Source organism: Somniosus microcephalus, chromosome 13 (genome assembly GCF_052327205.1).
Source record: "Somniosus microcephalus isolate GS21.2 chromosome 13, FLI_Smic_1.0, whole genome shotgun sequence".
NCBI classification, from domain to species: Eukaryota; Metazoa; Chordata; class Chondrichthyes; order Squaliformes; family Somniosidae; genus Somniosus; species Somniosus microcephalus.
The window spans coordinates 61,631,479-61,650,229 of NC_140999.1; the positions used below are offsets into that span (position 1 = coordinate 61,631,479).

An 18,751-nucleotide genomic window follows, 5' to 3' on the forward strand; every position below is an offset into this window, starting at 1 on the left:
CCTCCTAGGAAGATCGACCTACTGCTCACCTCTTGGCTGCAGCACAGTAGACTATATGATTACAGACTTGGACCCATCCTCTTTCAGAGCATTCACAGTCAAACCACAAACAACACTGTCAGATCACAGTCAAATTACTATGTTTCTCAAAAAGACAGAAACAAACAACATAGAAACACAACCCAGTAAACTGTACAACACCAAAAAATCGTACAGATGGGCCAAAAACGACACGGAAAAATACCAGAAAACAATTAGCAATGCATCAACTCAAGCTCTCTTAGACACCTTTCTGGATAACATATACACTCACAATAAAGAAGGCGTAAACCGGGCAGTTAGTAAACTAAACAATATTTTTGATAATTTGGCAACAAATGCAAACTTGAAAGCTCGCAAGAACAAACCCAAAACAAAAAACTATGAAAAATGGTTTGACCATGATTGCCATAACATGAGGAAAAAACTTAGAAAACTATCAAACCAAAAACACAGACATCCAGAAAACGAGGAATTACGCCTTACTTATTGTCAGACGCTAACACAATACAGAAACACACTCAGGACCAAAAAAGAGCAATTTATTAAGAATACACTCAGCTCCATGGAGGAATCCATTGAGTCGAATTGTTTCTGGGACAACTTGAAAACACTACACAAAAAACAACACGACGATTTGTCCATTCAAAATGGGGACACATGGGTAAACCACTTTGAAAAATTATACCAGAAAAACACACTAGGACCAGAGCAACACCAAATACGCAAAAAACTTGAAAAGCTTGAAATGGCCATAAAAGATAACCAAAACCCGCTAGACGCCATAATAACAGAAAAAGAACTTCTTGAAAAACTCAAGGACCTGCGACCAGGAAAAGCTTGCGGGACAGACGGCATACTAAACGAGATGATTAAACACGCAGACGACAAACTGAAACTGGCTATCCTAAAACTCTTCAACTTGGTTCTGAGTGTTGGTTATTTCCCTGACATCTGGAACAAAGGACTCATAACACCCATATACAAAAGTGGGGACAAAATCGACCCAAACAACTATCGAGGCATCTGTGTAAACAGTAACCTGGGGAAGGTATTCTGTAGCATCATAAACAAAAGACTTATAAACTTCCTTGAAGAGCACAATGTCTTGAGTAAAAGCCAAATTGGATTCCTGCCAAACTATAGAACATCCGATCATATCTTCACCCTACAGACCCTAATTGACAAACACGTTCACCATAACAAAAGCAAAATCTACGCATGCTTTGTAGATTTCCAGAAGGCTTTCGACTCCATCTGGCATGACGGTTTATTCCTGAAACTTATCGAAAGCGGGGTAGGAGGTAAAACATATGATGTAATTAAATCAATGTATACAAACAATAAATGTGCAGTTAAAATTGGAGACAAACAAACAAAATACTTCCCACAGGGGCGGGGGGTGACGCAGGGCTCGCCAATCTCACCGACACTCTTTAATATTTACATTAATGGATTGGCAAAACTACTTGAACAATCTACAGCACCCGGCCTCACCCTATATGAATCCAAGGTTAAATTCCTCCTCTATGCCGACGACCTGGTTCTGCTGTCACCAACTAAGGAGGGTCTACAGCAGAACCTGGACCTGCTGGAGTCGTACTGCCAGACTTGGGCCCTGACAATAAATCCCCAAAAAACCAAAGTCCTTGTGTTCCAGCAAAGATCCAAACAACATGGACCCACAATAAATTTCACAGTAGGAACAACCAAAATTGAACAAACCACTCACTACACATACTTGGGCTTAAAAATCAGTTCTACGGGAAACTTCAAACTGGCTGTGAATGAACTGAAAGAGAAAGCAAGAAGGGCTTTCTATGCCATCAAAAAATCAATCCAAATAGAAATCCCAATTAGCATTTGGCTCAAAATTTTCAAATCAGTAATTGAACCAATTGCACTCTATGGCAGTGAGGTCTGGGGACCACTAACACAACAAGATTTTGCAAAATGGGACAAACACCCAATTGAGATCCTACATGCGGAATTCTGTAAAAGTATCCTCCGGACTCAAAGGAAAACAGTAAACAACGCATGCAGGGCGGAACTAGGCCAATACCCATTAATAATCACTATCCAAAAAAGAGCCACCAAATTTTGGAATCACCTACAAATGAGCAACCCCCAATGCTATCACTACGACGCCCTGAAATGCCAAGAGCTGACCATAAAGAAGAATACCCTCAGTCAACTAGTCCTGGGACTCAATAAAGTAACTAATAACAATACTAACAATAACCAGCCCCAGGACAGTGACAGGGTAACACAAAGAATTCGACCCAACACAATCGTCGCTAAGCAAAAGGAAAAATATCTGTCATATTGGGCAGAAACAACAAAAACCCAAAGCAAACTCAATTGCTACTTGGCCCTAAACAGACAATACAACATAGCTGATTACCTGACCATGGTAAAGGATAACAAACTGAGAAGAACCTTGACAAGGTACAGACTTAGCGAACATAGCCTAGCGATCGAAAAAGGCAGACACAGGCAGACCAGGCTGCCAAGAGAAGACAGGATATGCTCTCACTGCAGTCAGGGAGTAGTTGAGACAGAGATGCACTTCCTCACAGCCTGTGGAAAATATCAGGGCATCAGAGAGAATTTCTATCAAAAATTCTCACAAATATGCCCTGAATTCAGAAATCTGACTGACAACCAAAAACTCCCATTCCTACTGGGGGAGGAGAGAAGCTGTGTAACACTGGCGGCACACTATGTTACAGCTTGCCATGAACAGAGGGACAACCAGTAAACTAAGACAAGAGTATATATAAACAAGGCGAAAATATATTTATAAACTCAGGGATATACCTGTTTATACACTGTATGAATGGAACCGCGTTTATGTGTTCAACCATAAATGTATTTTGATGCTTTGGCAACATAAGATGTACCTTATCATGCCAATAAAGCGATTTGTATTGTATTGTATTATTGACTACTGTTCAAAAGTATTTCATTGGCTGTAGTGCTTTGGGATGTCCTGAGATCGCGAAAGGCACTGAGGGGAGCTGCTGATGATTTTGCTTTTGCACACAGTATGGGGAAAACATCCACAGCATTTGGAACAATTGAGCAAAAGGCAACATGTCCTGTGATTCTACCTTACCTCAACGAGACCACAAGGTGGCAGCAGAAATACATTTCACTGAATATTCCCACTCTCTAAACAATCAACGAAAGCAATCAATTCCATGATCAAGAAAAACAGCAGGGTTGATGAGGAATAAAATTCCGGCTTTTGCCGGTGTTGTTGATTATTTTGATCTAGAAATTGTCGTGCAAGAGGCCATTGAGCCCATCGAGCCTGTGCCAGTGCAAGCTCTTCAATGAAGCTGTCCATTCTAATCCCAATTCCCTGCCCATCCCTCATCATACTCCTTCTACTAAATCCCTGTCCGTAAGCTCAGCAGCGATGAGGCTGAATTAATTCACTCCACTGCTGTCAGTTCTGAACTAGCCTCTTGACGTTGTCTATCCAGTGTTTCCTTGGTCTTCCTGGGCTTTTTGTTCCGTGTCCCTCTGTGTGTCAGGCCATGAAACGTATTCCAGCTGTTTCCATTTCTACTTCGAGGCCCCGTCTGCTCTTTCGGGTGGATGAAAAAGATCCCATGGCACTATTTCAAAGAAGAGCAGAGGCGTTCTCCCCCATGTCCTGGCCAATACTTACCCCTCAATCAACACCTAATAGAACCCAGATTATCTGGTCATTATCACATTGCTGTTTGTGGGAGCTTGCTGTGCGCAAATTGGCTGCTGCGTTTCCTACATTACAACAGTGACTACACTCCAAAAGTACTTCATTGGCTGTAAAGCACTTTGAGACATCCTGAGGTGGTGAAAGGCGCTATAGAAATGCAAGTCTTTCTATTTCTATTACATAGAATTACACAGGATACACGGCACAGAAACAGGCCATTCGGCCCAACCAGTCCATGCCGGTGTTTATTGTCCACTCGAGCCTCCTCCCATCCTTCCTCAACTTACTCTATCAGCGTAACCCTCAACTCCCTTCTCCCTCATATGCTTATCTAGCTTTCCCTTAAATGCATCTGTACTATTCGCTTCAATCACTCCCTGTGGTAGCGAGTTCCACATTCTCACCACTCTCTGCGTAAAGAACATAAGAACATAAGAATTAGGAGTAGGAGTAGGCCATTCGGCCCCTTGAGCCTGCTCCGCCATTCAATAAGATCATGGATGATATTCAGCCTCAACTCCACTTTCCCGCCCGATCTCTATATCCCATGAAATTTCTTCTGAATTCCCTATTTGATTTCTTGGTGACTATCTTATATTGATGGCCTCTAGTTTTTCTCTTCCCTACAAGTGGAAACACTCTCACTGTGTCTGCTCTATCAAAACCTTCCATAATTTTAAAAACCTCTATTAGGTCACCCCTCAGCCTTCTCTTTTCAAGAGAAAAGAGACCCAGCCTATTCATCCTTTCCTGATAGATATAACATCGCAGTCCTTGTAAATCTTTTTTGCACGCTCGCCAGTGCCTCTATATCCTTTTTATAATATGGCGACCAGAATTGTACACAGTACTCGAAGTGTGGTCTAACCAAGGTTCGATACAGGTTTAGAATAACTTCACTACTTTCAATTCTATCCCTCTAGAAATAAACCCTAGTGCTTGGTTTGCTTTTTATGGCCTTACTAACCTGTGTCGCAACTTTTAGTGATTTGTGTATTTGTGCTCCCAGGTCCCTTTGCTCCTCTACCCCATTTAGATTATTAGTTTCCAATAAGTGACCTCCCTATTCTTCTTACCAAAATGTAATACCTCACATTTATCTGTGTTGAACTTCATTTGCTAATTATATGCCCATCCTGCAAATTTATTAATGTCCTCCTGTAATTTGTTGCAGTCCTCCTCAGTATTGACTATCCCCCCCAATTTGGTGTCATCTACAAATTTAGAAATTGTGTTTTTAATTCCAAAGTCTAAATCATTAATATAAATTGTGAACAGCAGTGGTCCCAGCACTGATCCTTGTGGAACACCACTACCCACCTTCTGCCACTGTGAATAGCTACCCTTTACCCCCACTCTCTGCTTTCTGTCCTGAAGCCAGCCAGCAATCCATTCTGCTACTTGTCCCCTAACTCTGCATTCTCTGACCTTGTTCATTAGTCTATTATGTGGTACCTTAAGAAGAAGACCTCATCGAAGGCCTTTTAGAATTAGGTTGGTCAAGCAAGACTTTCCCTTTTGAAATTGGTGCTGATTATTCAGGATTATATTTTTGGTTTCCAAATGTTTTGCTCTTTTCTCCTTTAGTAGGGATTCCATTATTTTTCCTACCACTGATGTTAGGCTGACTGATTTAAAGTTCTCTGGACATGTTCTATCTCACTTCTTAAATATAGATATAATGTTAGCTATCCACCAGTCCTCTGGCACTACATCTTTTTCTAACAAATTATTAAATATGTATAACAGTGCCTCTGCTATCTCTTCCTTAGATTATTTTAAAATGCGTGGATGCAATCCGTCCAGACCAGGGGTTTTGACCTCTTGAGTTTTTCAATAATCCCTTGTGGTAAAGCATTTCATGTTCTGATAACTCTCTGTGTGAAAATACATTCTTCTAACTTCCCCCTTCATCCCTCTAATGATGAGTTTGCATCCCCTTGTTACTAACTCACCAACCAAGTGAAACAATCATTCACTGGGTAACATCATAAAACCTCTCAGAATTTTGGGAACCTCTTATCCTTCTCTCTTCCAGTGTAAGAAGCCCTGAACTTTTCAACCCCATGACCCCCCTCATTCTTCGTTACACCTGTCGGGTTTTAAGCAGCCAAACCTTGAGAAGTTTAAACTCTTGGAAATGTTCAATATTACATTTTTGGATTAGTTATCTCGGTACTGTAAAAAAAAATTAAAGGGACAGCATTGCCCCAGTGAAGTAACCTGGGAAAGGAAGGGTGGAGAATAACGGAGAACCCCCAAATACTGGAATCGCACAGCAGGTTCTTCAGCATCGGTAATGAGAACAGATTCCCCATTCTGCTCCAGACCTTCCATCGCAGCCGAGTTTACCTGAAACATCTTTTTTTGTCGACAGGCACTGACCTTCTGATGACTTCCATCATTTTCTGGTTTGGCTTCCTATATCTCGACTAATCTAATGCCTTCCTGGCTGGCCACCCATCTTCCACTCTCCATAAACGTGACCTCATCCAAAACTCTGCTGGCCGTATTCTAACTCACACCAAGTCCCGCTCACCCATCACCCCTGTGCTCGCTGACCTACATTGGCTCCCGGTTAAGCAACACCTCGATTTCAAAATTCTCATCCTTGTGTTCAAATCCCTCCCTATCTCTGTAACCTCCTCCGGTCCGAAAATATTCCGCGTTTTCTGGGTTTCTTCAATTCTGGCCTCTTGTGGCTTCAGGCCCTAAGCTCTGGAATTCCCTCCCTAAACCTCTTCACCTCTCTACCTCTCTTTCCTCCTTTAAGATGCTCCTTTGCATCTGTCTTTACCAAAGAAGAAGATGCTGCCAAAGTCATAGTGAAAGAGGACGTAGTGGTGATACTGGATGGGATAAAAATTGATAAAGAAGAGGTACTAGAAAGTCTGGCTATACTTCAAGTTGATAAGTCACCAGGACCAGATGAGATGCATCCTAGGATGCTGAGGGAAGTTAAGGAGGAAATCGCGGAGGTACTGGCCATAATCTTCCAATTCTCCTTGGATACAGGGGTGGTGCCAGAGGACTGGTGAATTTCAAATGTTATACCCTTGTTCAAAAAAGGGTGTAAGGATAAACCCAGCAACTGCAGGTCAGTCAGTTTAACCTTGGTAGTGGGGAAGCTTTTAGAAACAATAATCAGGAACAAAGTTAACAGTCACTTGGACATGTGGACTAATTAAGGAAAGCCAGCACAGATTTGTTAAAGGCAAATCGTGTTTAACTAACTTGGTTGCATTTTTTCATGAGGTAACAGAGAGGGTTGATGACGGCAATGCAGTTGACGTGGTGTACATGGACTTCCAAAAGGCGTTTGATGAAGTGCCACATAATAGGCTTGCCAGCAAAGTTGAAGCCCATGGAATAAAAGGGACAGTGGCAGCATGGATACGAAATTGGCTAAGTGACAGGGAACAGAGAGTAGTGGTGAAAGGTTGTTTTTCGGCCTGGAGGAAGGTTCACAGTGGTGTGCCCCAGGGGTCGTACTCGGACCACTGCTTTTCTTGATATATATTCATGACTTGGACTTGGGTGTACAGGGCATTATTTCAAAATTTACAGGTGACACAAAACTTGGAAGTATAGTGAACAGTGAGGAGGAGAGTGATAGACTTCAAGAGGACATAGGTAGGCTGGTGGAATGGGCGGACACGTGGTAGATGAAATTTAATGCAGAAAAGTGCGAAGTGATACATTTTGGTAGGAAGAACGAGGAGAGGCAATATAAACTAAAGGGTACAATCCTAAAGGGGGTGCAGGAACAGAGACACCTGGGGGTATATGTGCACAAATCATTGAAGGTGGCAGGGCAGGTTGAGAAAGCAGTTAAAAAAGCATACGGGACCCTCAGCTTCATAAATAGAGGCATAGAATACAAAAGCAAGGAAGTTATGATGAACTTTCATAAAACACTGGTTCGGCCACAACTGGAGTATTGTGTCCAATTCTGGGCACCACACATTAGGAAGGATGTGAAGGCCTTAGAGAGGGTGCAGAAAAGATTTATGAGAATGATTCCAGGGATGAGGGACTTCAGTTACATGGATAGACTGGAGAGGCTGGGGTAGTTCTCCTTAGAGCAGAGGAGATTGAGAGGAGATTTGATAGAGGTGTTCAAAATCATGAGGGTTCTGGACAGAGTAGATAGAGAGAAACTGTTCCCATTGGTGGAAGGGTCGAGAGCCAGAGGACACAGATTTAAGGTGATTGGCAAAAGAACCAAAGGTGACATGAGGAAAAACTTCTTTGCGCAGCGAGTGGTTAGGATCTGGAATGCACTGCCTGAGAGGGTGGTGGAGGCAGATTCAATCGTGGCTTTCAAAAGGGAATTGGATAAGTACCTGAAGGAAAAAATATTTGCAGGGCTATGGGGAAAGGGTGGAGGAGTGGGACTAGCTGAAGTGCTCTTGCAGAGAGCCGGCACGGACTCGATGGGCTGAATGGCCTCCTTCTGTGCTGTAACCATTCTATGATTCCATGATTAACACCTCATTGACCAAGCTGTTGGTCACCCGTCCTAATATCTCTTTATGAGGCTTGTTGTCAAATTTTGTTTGATAACGGGCCTGTGAAGCGCCTTGGGCCGTTTTACTGCATTAAAGGCGCTTTATAAATGAAAGTTGCTGTTGTTATATATTAATAGTTTACAATCTCTATGCCTGACTAATAATGGAAGCTCTGAAGTAAATGTTAACGGGTCTTCATTCTTTGTCCATGTTTATTCTCCCAGATGACTGGAACTCTGAACTTTTTGAGGATGGGAGACGGAACATTCCAGCACCGTCCACTCCAAACAGTTTCCTCACACTCACTGTCAAGGACCTGCTGTTAACGAACACGAATGAAATGGTGAGGCTTTGTGTGCCTTACATGATTAAATTGCTCCAAATGAATTTCTCTAACCTGGGGATTGTTTTCTTTCTCATATTTGACTTGTTTTAGGTTCAGTTTTCAAGCAGGGTTGAGTGAGAAATGAATCAGAACGATATTATTATCGGTTAATACCTCGCAGACAGAGGCTATGCGGGGAGAGCAGGGCAGTGGGATTAGTTTTGCATTGCACTAGCACAGACATGATGGGCTGAATGGCCTCCTTCTGGGTTGTACCCTATGGTTATAATAGCCCGTGCTACTTTACAAACGTCAATCACAGACTTGTCCGGTTTGGATCTAACTGGTTACTTAATCAGTACATTGTAAAATACTTGTTACTTAGGGACTGTTAATAAATGCTCGTATTTAAACTGATGTGAAACATTGACCATAGAATCTTACAGCACAGAAGGCTATTCAATTAGTCCCACTCCCCCGCTCTTTCCCCATAGCCCTGCAATTTTTTCCTCTTCAACTATCTATCCAATTCCCTTTTGAAAGCTACTACTGAATCTGCTTCCAGCGCATTCCAGATCACAACAACTCTATGCATAAAAATATTTCTCCTCATCTCCCCTCTGGTTCTTTTACCAATTACTTTAAATCTGTGTCCTTTGGTTACCGACCCTCCTGCCGCTGAAAACAGCTTCTCTTTATTTACTCTATAAGAACACTTTGTGATTTTAGAACACCTCTATCAAATCACAGGAGAGACGGTTGCTGGGTTAACAGTATTTAAAAGTCTGAATTGATACTGAATGAAGGGAGGGAACATTTATAAATTTATAAACGCTCGCACTATATCATGACAATGGCTAGGTATGAGTTTGTTACCTATGCTTTTGTTAAAGCCTTACCTTCAGCAGGGTGTTAGCTCACTTGGTAACACTTTTGCCTCTGAGTCAGAAGGTTGTGGGTTTAAGTCCCACTCCAGAGACTTGTAGCACATCAATTTAGGCTGACACTCCAGTGCAGTATTGAGGGAGTGCTGCACTGTTGGAGGTGCTGTCTTTCAAATAAGACATTAAACCTGTCTGCCCTCTCAGGTGGATGTAAAAGATCCCATGGCACTATTTTGAAGAAGAGCAGTGGAGTTCTCCCCGGTGTCATGGTCAATATTTATCTCGCTATCAACATCACCAAAACAGATTATCTGTTCATTATCACATTGCTGTTTCTGGGACCTTGCTGTGCGCAAATTGGTTGCCATGCTTCCCACATTACAACAGTGACTACACTCCAGAAGTACTTCATTGGATGTAAAGCACTCTGGAACGTCCTGAGATTGTGAAAGGCGCTATAGAAATGCAATCTTTCCTTTTGTTCTTTGCTGCAGCAGGTCTGGTGTCCTCTCTTCAGTTTGTACGTTTCTCACAGACTCCCATGATGCACTGTTGTTTTTTGCAGCAGCAGCACCAGCCGCAGCATCACCAGGTCCGGGAGCTGCTGCTCAATGAAGACGAGAAGAAGTTGTTGGTGAAAGAAGGGGTCACGCTTCCGTCGCAGTTGCCACTGACTAAAGTACGCCGACATCTTACTGTCGCTCATGTGGTAAAAACTGGAGCAAACCGGTACTAACTGGAGCAGACGTAGTACCGCCGGGGTGGAGCTAACCTGAGTGGGGGCGGAGCTAACCGGAGCTGGGACGGAGCTAACCGGAGCTGGGGCGGAGCTAACCAGAGCTGGGGCGGAGCTAACCGGAACTAGGGGCGGAGCTAACCGGAACTAGGGGGGTGGAGCTAACAGGAGCTGGGGCGGAGCTAACCGGAGCAGGGGCGGTGCTAACCGGAGTGGGGGCGGTGCTAACCGGAGCTGTGGCAGTGCTAACCGGAGCGGGGTCATTGCTAACCGGAGCTGGGGCGAAGCTAACAGGACCGGGGGTGGTGCTAACCAGAGCTGGGGTGGAGCTAACAGGACCGGGGGCGTTGCTAATCGGATGGGGGTGGAGCTAACCGGAGCTGGGACGGAGCTAACCGATGCTGGGGCGGAGCTAACTGGAGCGGGGGCAGAGCTAACCAGAGCAGGGACGGAGCTAACGGGAGTGGGTGTGGAGCTAACCAGAGCGGGGGCGGAGCTAACCGGAGCTGGGGCGGAGCTAACCGGAGCTGGGGATGAGCTAACCGGAGCTGGGGCTGAGCTAACCAGAGCAGGGACGGAGCTAACGAGAGCGGGTGTAGAGCTAACCAGAGCGGGGGCGGAGCTAACCGGAGCTGGGGCAGAGCTAACCGGAGCTGGGGCAGAGCTAACCAGAGTGGGGGCGGAGCTAACCGGAGCTGGGGCAGAGCTAACCGGAGCTGGGGATGAGCTAACCGGAGCTGGGGCAGAGCTAACCAGAGCAGGGGTGGAGCTAACTGGAGCTGGGGCGGAGCTAACCAGAGCAGGGGTGGAGCTAACCGGAGCTGGGGCGGAGCTAACCAGAGCAGGGGCAGAGCTAACCGGAGTGGGGGATGAGCTAACCGGAGCTGGGGCAGAGCTAACCAGAGCAGGGGTGGAGCTAACTGGAGCTGGGGCGGAGCTAACCAGAGCAGGGGTGGAGCTAACCGGAGCTGGGGCGGAGCTAACCAGAGCAGGGGCAGAGCTAACTGGAGTGGGGGAGGAGCTAACTAGGGTGGGGGGGCAGAGCTAACTGTAGCTGGGGCGGAGCTAACCGGAGCTGGGGATGAGCTAACCGGAGCTGGGGCGGAGCTAACCAGAGCAGGGATGGAGCTAACTAGAGCAGGGATGGAGCTAACTAGAGCTGGGGCGGAGCTAACCAGAGCTGGGGCGGAGCTAACCGGAGTGGGGGCAGTGCTAACTGGAGCTGGGGCGGAGCTAACCGGAGCTGGGGCGGAGCTAACCAGAGCTGGGGCGGAGCTAACCAGAGCTGGGGCGGAACTAACCGGAGTGGGGTTGTTGCTAACATGAGCAGGGGGCGGTGCTAACCAGAGCTGGGGTGGAGCTAACCGGAGCTGGGGTGGAGCTAACCGGAGCTGGGGCGGAGCTAACCGGAGCTGTGGCGGAGCTAACCAGAGCTGGGGCGGAGCTAACCGGAGTGGGGTTGTTGCTAACATGAGCAGGGGGCGGTGCTAACCAGAGCTGGGGCAGAGCTAACCGGAGCTGGGGCGGAGCTAACCGGAGCTGGGGCAGAGCTAACCGGAGCTGGGGTGGAGCTAACCGGAGCTGGGGCGGAGCTAACCGGAGCTGTGGCGGTGCTAACCAGAGCGGGGTCATTGCTAACCAGAGCTTGGGCGGAGCTAACCAGAGCTGGGGCGGAGCTAACCGGAGCGGTTGCGGTACTTTTTGATTCTGGGAACTTTATCCTTTATCTCAAGGAGGTTGGAATAGGTTATGTTCCAGTTATATAAAGCTCTGGTTAGACCCGATCTGGAGCACTGGGTTCAGTTTTGGGCACCGCACCTCAGGAAGGATATATTGGCCTTGGAGGGGGGGCAGCGCTGATTCACCAGAATAATACCGGGGCTAAAAGGGTTAAATTATGAGGACGGGTTGCATAGATTCGCTTATATTCCCTCGAATATAGAAAATTGAGGGGTGATCTATCCATATCGTTCTCCAGTACGGACTGATCTAAATCCAGGGCCTCGATCACTCCTATCGCACCTCGACCCAGACCCATCCGCCTCTTGTTGCTGGGGCCGGGAACCATTTTCTGCCGCCCTCCACTCTTACAATAATGCAGGGGATTTTTATTTAAGGGCCTTTTGTTTGCTGTCTGTAGACACAATGTAAACAAAACCAGAGCCATTATCTCGCCAGATACTCATCTGCTCACCCTTCGTCCAAAAGATCCACTGAGTTACAGGCAGACCTTCTGTCTCAGCCGCTGGGTTGAACCCCCTACCTGGGTCAGGGATGGGGAGAGAGAGGATTGTTACACAAAATACTTCCCCCCTTTTCATCTCTGGGTTCATTGCCACATTGGATCTTTATTGCTCCCGCTGAAGGTGTCAGTAGCCTGACCTTTAACCCTCCATCGCCATTGAAAACCGGGAGACATTTCCAGTTCACCCTATCGGATTTTTAGGCCACTCCCCTCCTGATTGCTTCCGGTTTTGTGTGTCCCCTCAGGAAATCCTCCCCCCTCCTTTCTCTCCCTCTAATTCTCTCTCTATCTCTCTCTCGCTCACACATACTCACTCTTTCTCTCTCTCACACACACACTCTCTTTCTATTTCTTTCTCTTTCACACTCACTTTCTCCCTTTATTTCTCTCTTTCTCTTTCTATCTGTTTCTCTCTATCTCGTTCACTCACATACTCTCTCTCGCTTTCTCCCTCTCTCTCACACACACTCTCTTTCTCTCTCTCCCTCTCCCTCTCTTTCTCTCCCTCTCTCTGATGAGTTGAGTTCTTTTCCCCTCTTAGCAAGAAGAACGGATTTTAAAGAAGATCAGGAGAAAGATCCGGAATAAACAGTCTGCCCAAGAGAGCCGCAAGAAGAAAAAGGAGTACATCGATGGCTTGGAAAACAGGTGAGGGACACGGTTATAATGGCAGCGTGGCACTGGCCCCCGGACCCACCACTGGCTCTGCACTGGTTGGCTGATATCAGCCAACATGGTGGTGGCAGGGTTGTAATTGGCCTCAGTGCCTTTGGGGCTTGGGAAGAGGAAAAGAAGTCGGGGGAGGGCGAGGTGAGGGGGACGGGGAGGGCGAGGGGGGAGGGTGAGGGTGAGGGGGGAGGGGAACGACAAGGGGGGAGGGTGAGGGCGAGGGGGGAGGTGGAGGGGGGGAGTGTGAGGGCGAGGGGGAGAGTGAGGAGGAGGGCGAGGGGGGAGGGTGAGGGGGAGAGTGAGGGGGAGGGTGGGGGGGCGAGAGGGAGTGCAGGGGGAGGTGAGAGTGAGGGGCGAGGAGGGAGGGCGAAGGGGAGACGGAGGGTGAGTGGGAGGGCAAGGGGAGGGGGGGAGGGGGAGGGCGAGGGGGAGGGTGGGGGCGAGAGGGAGTGCAGGGGGGAGGGCGGAGGGGAGAGTGAGGGGGAGGGTGGGGGGGCGAGAGGAAGTGCGGAGGGGAGAGGGCAGAGGGGAGAGTGAGTGGGCGAGGGGGAGGGGGAAAGTGAGGGGGGAGGGGGAGGTTGGGGGGGCGAGAGGGAGTGCGGGGGGACAGTGAGGGGAGGGTGAGGTTGTGGGGGGAGGGGAAGGTTGTGGGGGGGAGTGTGAGGGGGAGTGTGAGGGGGGAGTGTGAGGGGGAGGTTGTGGGGGGGAGGGTGAGGGTGAGGTTGTGGGGGGTAGGGGGGAGTCTGAGGGGGAGGGCGAGGGGGGAGGGTGAAGGCGAGGGGAGAGTGGGGGGCGAGGGGGAAGTTGAAGGTGAGAGGGCGAGGGTGAAGGTGAGGGAAGAGTGAGGGGGAGGGGGAGGTTGGGGGGGCGGAGGGAGTGCGGGGGGAGAGTGAGGGGAGGGCGAGGTTGTGGGGGGAGGGGAAGGTTGTGGGGGGGAGTGTGAGGGGGACTGTGAGGGGGGAGGGTGAGGGGGAGGTTGTGGGGGGGAGGGTGAGGGTGAGGTTGTGGGGGGTGGGGGGAGCCTGAGGGGGAGGGCGAGGGGGGAGGGTGAAGGCGAGGGGAGAGTGGGGGGTGAGGGGGAAGGTGAAGGTGAGAGGGCGAGGGTGAAGGTGAGGGAAGAGTGAGGGGGAGGGCGAGGTTGTGGGGGACGATGTGGCTAGGCCGCATTATCCTCTGTGCGCATCATTCGATGTACATTCTCGGAATGCCAGGAGTACGAAAGCAGAGAAGTAACCCTAAAGTGACCCATGTGGTTCTCCCCCACACCCTTTCTGCCCACGTCCATGTCAACCATTTTGAGGGGCAGAAAGAGGCCCCCTGGGGAGAGCGTGTAGAAGGGATTGGGGTGGAGCACAGTGATGTAACCTTACCCACCTTACCCAATCTCCGGTCTCTGCTGACTGGATGTTTAAACATCGACACAGGGCGGTTAAGGCTGGTGGAGGAAAATCATTGCGGGGTCAATAATGGAGTCAGCAGTGTTAGCCACACCCACTTGACCCCACCCAGGATCAAAGGACATGACCTCGCACAATGATGTCAGCTCATTTGAATATTTAAATGTCCTGAGCAACGCGCTGGGAGGTGGTGAGTTTGGAGGGGGTGGGGGAGCGGGAGGAGGGAGGTGGTGAGTTTGGAGGGGGAGGGAGAGGGAGGAGGGAGGTGATGAGTTTGGAGGGGGAGGAGGGAGGTGGTGAGTTTGGAGGGGGAGGGGGAACGGGTGGGTGGGGGAGGGGGGTGATGGGGGTGTGAGGGGGGAGGGGTGAGGTGGAAGAGGGATGAGGGGGGGAGGGGAGGGGACAGGACATCCTGGGCCAGCAGCAAGTAAATGATTGCTGCTTCACGCAGGTCACAACGACTTCATTGTGAGAGGGAAGGTGGACACTGGCCAAGTAAAATTGACTCTTTAAGGCCCAGCAATGTGGCTGAACGTAAGCTGGGTGGCCTCAGTGGAAGGTCAGGCCCACCTACAATAACAACAACTTGCATTTATATAGCGCCTTTAACCTAGTAAAACATCCCAAGGCGCTTCACAAGAACGTTATCAGAAAAAATTGACTACCAGGAGACATTAGGACAGGTGACCAAAAGCTTAGTCAAAGGGGTGGATTTAAGGAGCATCTTAAATGAGGAGAGAGAAGTAGAGCCGGAGAGGCTTGGGGCCTAGGCAGCTGAAGGCACAGCCGCCATTGGTGGGGTGAAGGAAATCAGGGATGCACAAGAGGCCAGAATTAGAGGAGTGCGGAGATCGGGGAGGGTTGTAGGGCTGAGGAATGTTACAGAAATAGGGAGGGGCGAGGTTATGGAGGGATTTGAACACAAGGGTGAGAATCTTAAATTCGAGGCGTTGCTGGACCGTAATCAATGTAGGTCAGCGAGCAGAGGGGTGATGGGTGAACGGGATTTTTTGCCGCATAGGGTACGGGCAGCAGAGTTTTGGATGAGCTCAAATGGGAGGCCGGCCAGGAGAGCGTTGGAAGAGTCAAGTCTGGAGGTAACAAAGGCATGGATGAGGGTTTCAGCAGCAGATGGAAAACAAACATTTATCGATTTTTCCCAAGGCTCTCCATGTCAGTGCCCAGTGGCCCCATGCCCTGAGTGATTGAGGTATTTCTCAGGCACACTCACCACATTTTTGGGAGAAGGCATTGTAAATGGGACGTTGATGAGCCTTGTACGCAGTTGGTGTGCAGGCTTCTAGTAGTGGAAGCCATTCCCATTTACTTTGCTGTGTTCAGCACATGAGGCACAGAGTGCCCCTAATAATACGGGCCCTGGCACTCGAAGCACGACATCATCGGCCTCTGATCAGCCTAAGCTGACCAACCAACTATTGAAAGGAACTGCGGCACAAAACTTATACCAAATTGGCAATCTCATCCAGGAAATAGGATGGCCAAAGTAGGAGAGACACGTATGCTTTTCTGAGGCAGGGCGTTTAGGCACATGGTCAGGGAAAGTTGACGGAGCTAGTGCTCGCTGTTATATTCAGGATTCCCAGTGCTCTCTCAGAACCACTGTCTTTCTCTTTCATCTTCAGGATGGCAGCCTGCGCGGCCCAGAACCATGAACTGCAGAGAAAAGTTGTCCGCCTGGAGAAGCAGAATACGTAAGTGGTCTCCTCTGCTGAAGGTGATGTCCACCACTACACCGAGCCTACTGTATGTTGGGGACAGTGTGACAGCAGCCGCCCAGCCATCGGTATTCCATCCAGTCCAAAAGCTGACCTTCTCTAGGCCAAGGGATCTTCTAACTGGAGCTCAATCTTGCGTGTGGGTGGGACTGTATCACAGTTAAGATCATCTTATGTCCTACTGATATTTTTCTCATGCTGGTAAGATTAGTGCTTCCTACGTTAGTGGGTTTTGTTAAAACCAATTTTAGATACATAGAAACATGGAAAAATAGGAGCAGGAGTAGGCCATTCGGTCCTTCGAGCCTGCTCCGCCATTCAATATGGTCATGGCTGATCCTCTATCTCAATACCATATTCCTGCTCTCTCCCCATACCCCTTAATACCTTTTGTGTCTAGAAATCTATCTATCTCCTTCATAAATATATTCAGTGACTTGGCCTCCACAACCTTCTGTGGTGGAGAATTCCACAGGTTCACCACCCTCTGAGTGAAGAAATGTTTCCTCATCCCAGTCCTAAATGTCCTACCCCATATCCTGAGACTGTGACCCCTCGTTCTAGACCCCCCCAGCCAGGGGAAACATCCTCCCTGCATCCAGTCTGTCTAGCCCTGTCAAAATTTTATATGTTTCAATGAGATCCCCTCTCATTCTTCTAAACTCTAGTGAATACAGGCCTAGTCGACTCAATCTCTCCTCATACGACAGTCCTGCCATCCAAGGAATCAGTCTGGTGAACCTTTGCTGCACTCCCTCCATGGCAAGTATATCCTTTCTTAGATAAGGAGACCAAAACTGCACACAGTACTCCAGATGTGGTCTCACCAAGGCCCTGTATTACTGTAGTATCATAGAAACATAGGGCTAAAAATTCAGTGGCCTGCGCCACCAGTTTGCGCCCAAAGAGGGCTTTTGCGCCACTGTGCAAACCTACCGCGATATTTAGCGGGGCGCTAATGGCGGCGTTAGCCAGTAGCGCTGCACCGCCACCGATGACGTCATCGGTGTGCGCAGCGCCCCGCTATCGCCCCGCTGGCCATATTTGGTTGCTGCCGCCTCCCCCACGCCGGCCGCAAACAGCGACCGGTACACGGGGCCTACCTGTGCCGGTAGTGGGGCGAGTTAAGGTGGAGGTGCGGCCGGCCGCTTTTTCGGCAGCCGCCTGCCCGCACCTCCTTCCCCGGCCTCCTACACCCACCCCCCCGCGGCATTGCCGGCTGTTTCCAGAGAGCCCGGCACTTCTCCTTGGTGCCGGGCTCATTTGCCGGCACTCGCGAGCGGGGATCGCGCTGTTGCAGGCACCTCCCCCTTAAGAATGAGAGGAAGGCCTGCAGTACCGCAGGCTGCCGTGCCGCAGCGGGTGGCGCTGCGGCACTTTACACGCCGATATTCAGTTTCAGCGCCCCAAGCGGGGCGCCGAAACCCTTGTTTAGCGGCCAGCTTCCACTTGGGACGCTGAAAGTGAATTTCCCGCTGGTGCAAGTGGCTCCGCGCGCAGCGGTAATTCCGGCGCCCAGGCGAGCTGGGCGCCCCTAACTGAATTTCTAGGCCATAGAAACATAGAAGATAGGAGCAGGAGTAGGCCATTCGGCCCCTCGAGCCCGCTCCGCCATTTAATGAGATCATGGCTGATCATCCAAATTCAGTACCCTGTCCCTGCTTTCTCCCCATATCCCTTGATCTCTTTAGCCTCAAGAAATATATCCAACTCCTTCTTGAATATATTTAATGAATTGGCCTCAACTGCCCTGTGTGGCAGAGAATTCCACAGGTTCACCACGCTCTGGGTGAAGAAATTCCTCCTCATCTCAGTCCTAAATGGCTTACCCCTTATCCTTAGACTGTGACCCCTGATTCTGGACTCCCCCGCCATCGGGAACATCCTTCCTGCATCTAGTCTGTCTTGCCCTGTTAGAATTTTATAAGTTTCAATGAGATCCCCTCTCATTCTTCTAAACTCTAGTGAATATAAGCCTAATCGACCCAATCTCTCCTCATACGTCATTCCTGCCATCCCAGGTATCAGTCTGGTGAATCTTCACTGCACTCTCTCCATGGCAAGAACATTCTTCCTCAGATAAGGCGACCAAAACTACACACAATACTTAAGGTGTGGTCTCACCAAGGCCCTGTACAACTGCAGCAAGACATCCTTGCTCCTGTACTCAAACCCTCTCGCTATGAAGGCCAACATACCACTTGCCTTCTTAACCGTCTGCTGCACCTGCATGCTTACCTTCAGCGACTGGTGCACAAGGACACCCAGGTCTCGTTGCACTTCCCCTTTTCCCAATCTATTGCCGTTCAGATAATAATCTGTCTTCCTGGTTTTGCCACCGAAGTGGATAACCTCGCATTTATCCACATTATACTGCATTTGCCATGCATTTGCCCAACCTGTCCAAATCATACTGGAGTTTCTCTGCGTCCTCCTCACAGCACACACGCCCACCCAGCTTTGTGTTGTCTGCAAACTTGGAGATATTACATCTAGTTCC

At 48.9% G+C, this 18,751-nt stretch overlaps 1 protein-coding gene across 3 annotated transcripts in view; it reads left to right on the forward strand.

The window, feature by feature from the left end:
- LOC147108365 (cyclic AMP-responsive element-binding protein 3-like protein 3) overlaps positions 1–18,751 on the forward strand; it is a 143,303-nt gene that overhangs the window by 113,873 nt on the left and 10,679 nt on the right. For 2 of the 3 annotated variants that reach the window (XM_086004967.1, XM_086004965.1), the window contains 4 exons: positions 8,484–8,602; positions 10,034–10,147; positions 12,991–13,097; positions 16,159–16,227. In XM_086004967.1, the coding sequence (XP_085861093.1) occupies positions 8,484–8,602; positions 10,034–10,147; positions 12,991–13,097; positions 16,159–16,227 (409 nt within the window). The remainder of the gene's footprint in view (positions 1–8,483; positions 8,603–10,033; positions 10,148–12,990; positions 13,098–16,158; positions 16,228–18,751) is intronic. The other variant, XM_086004966.1, reaches the window with a different exon arrangement.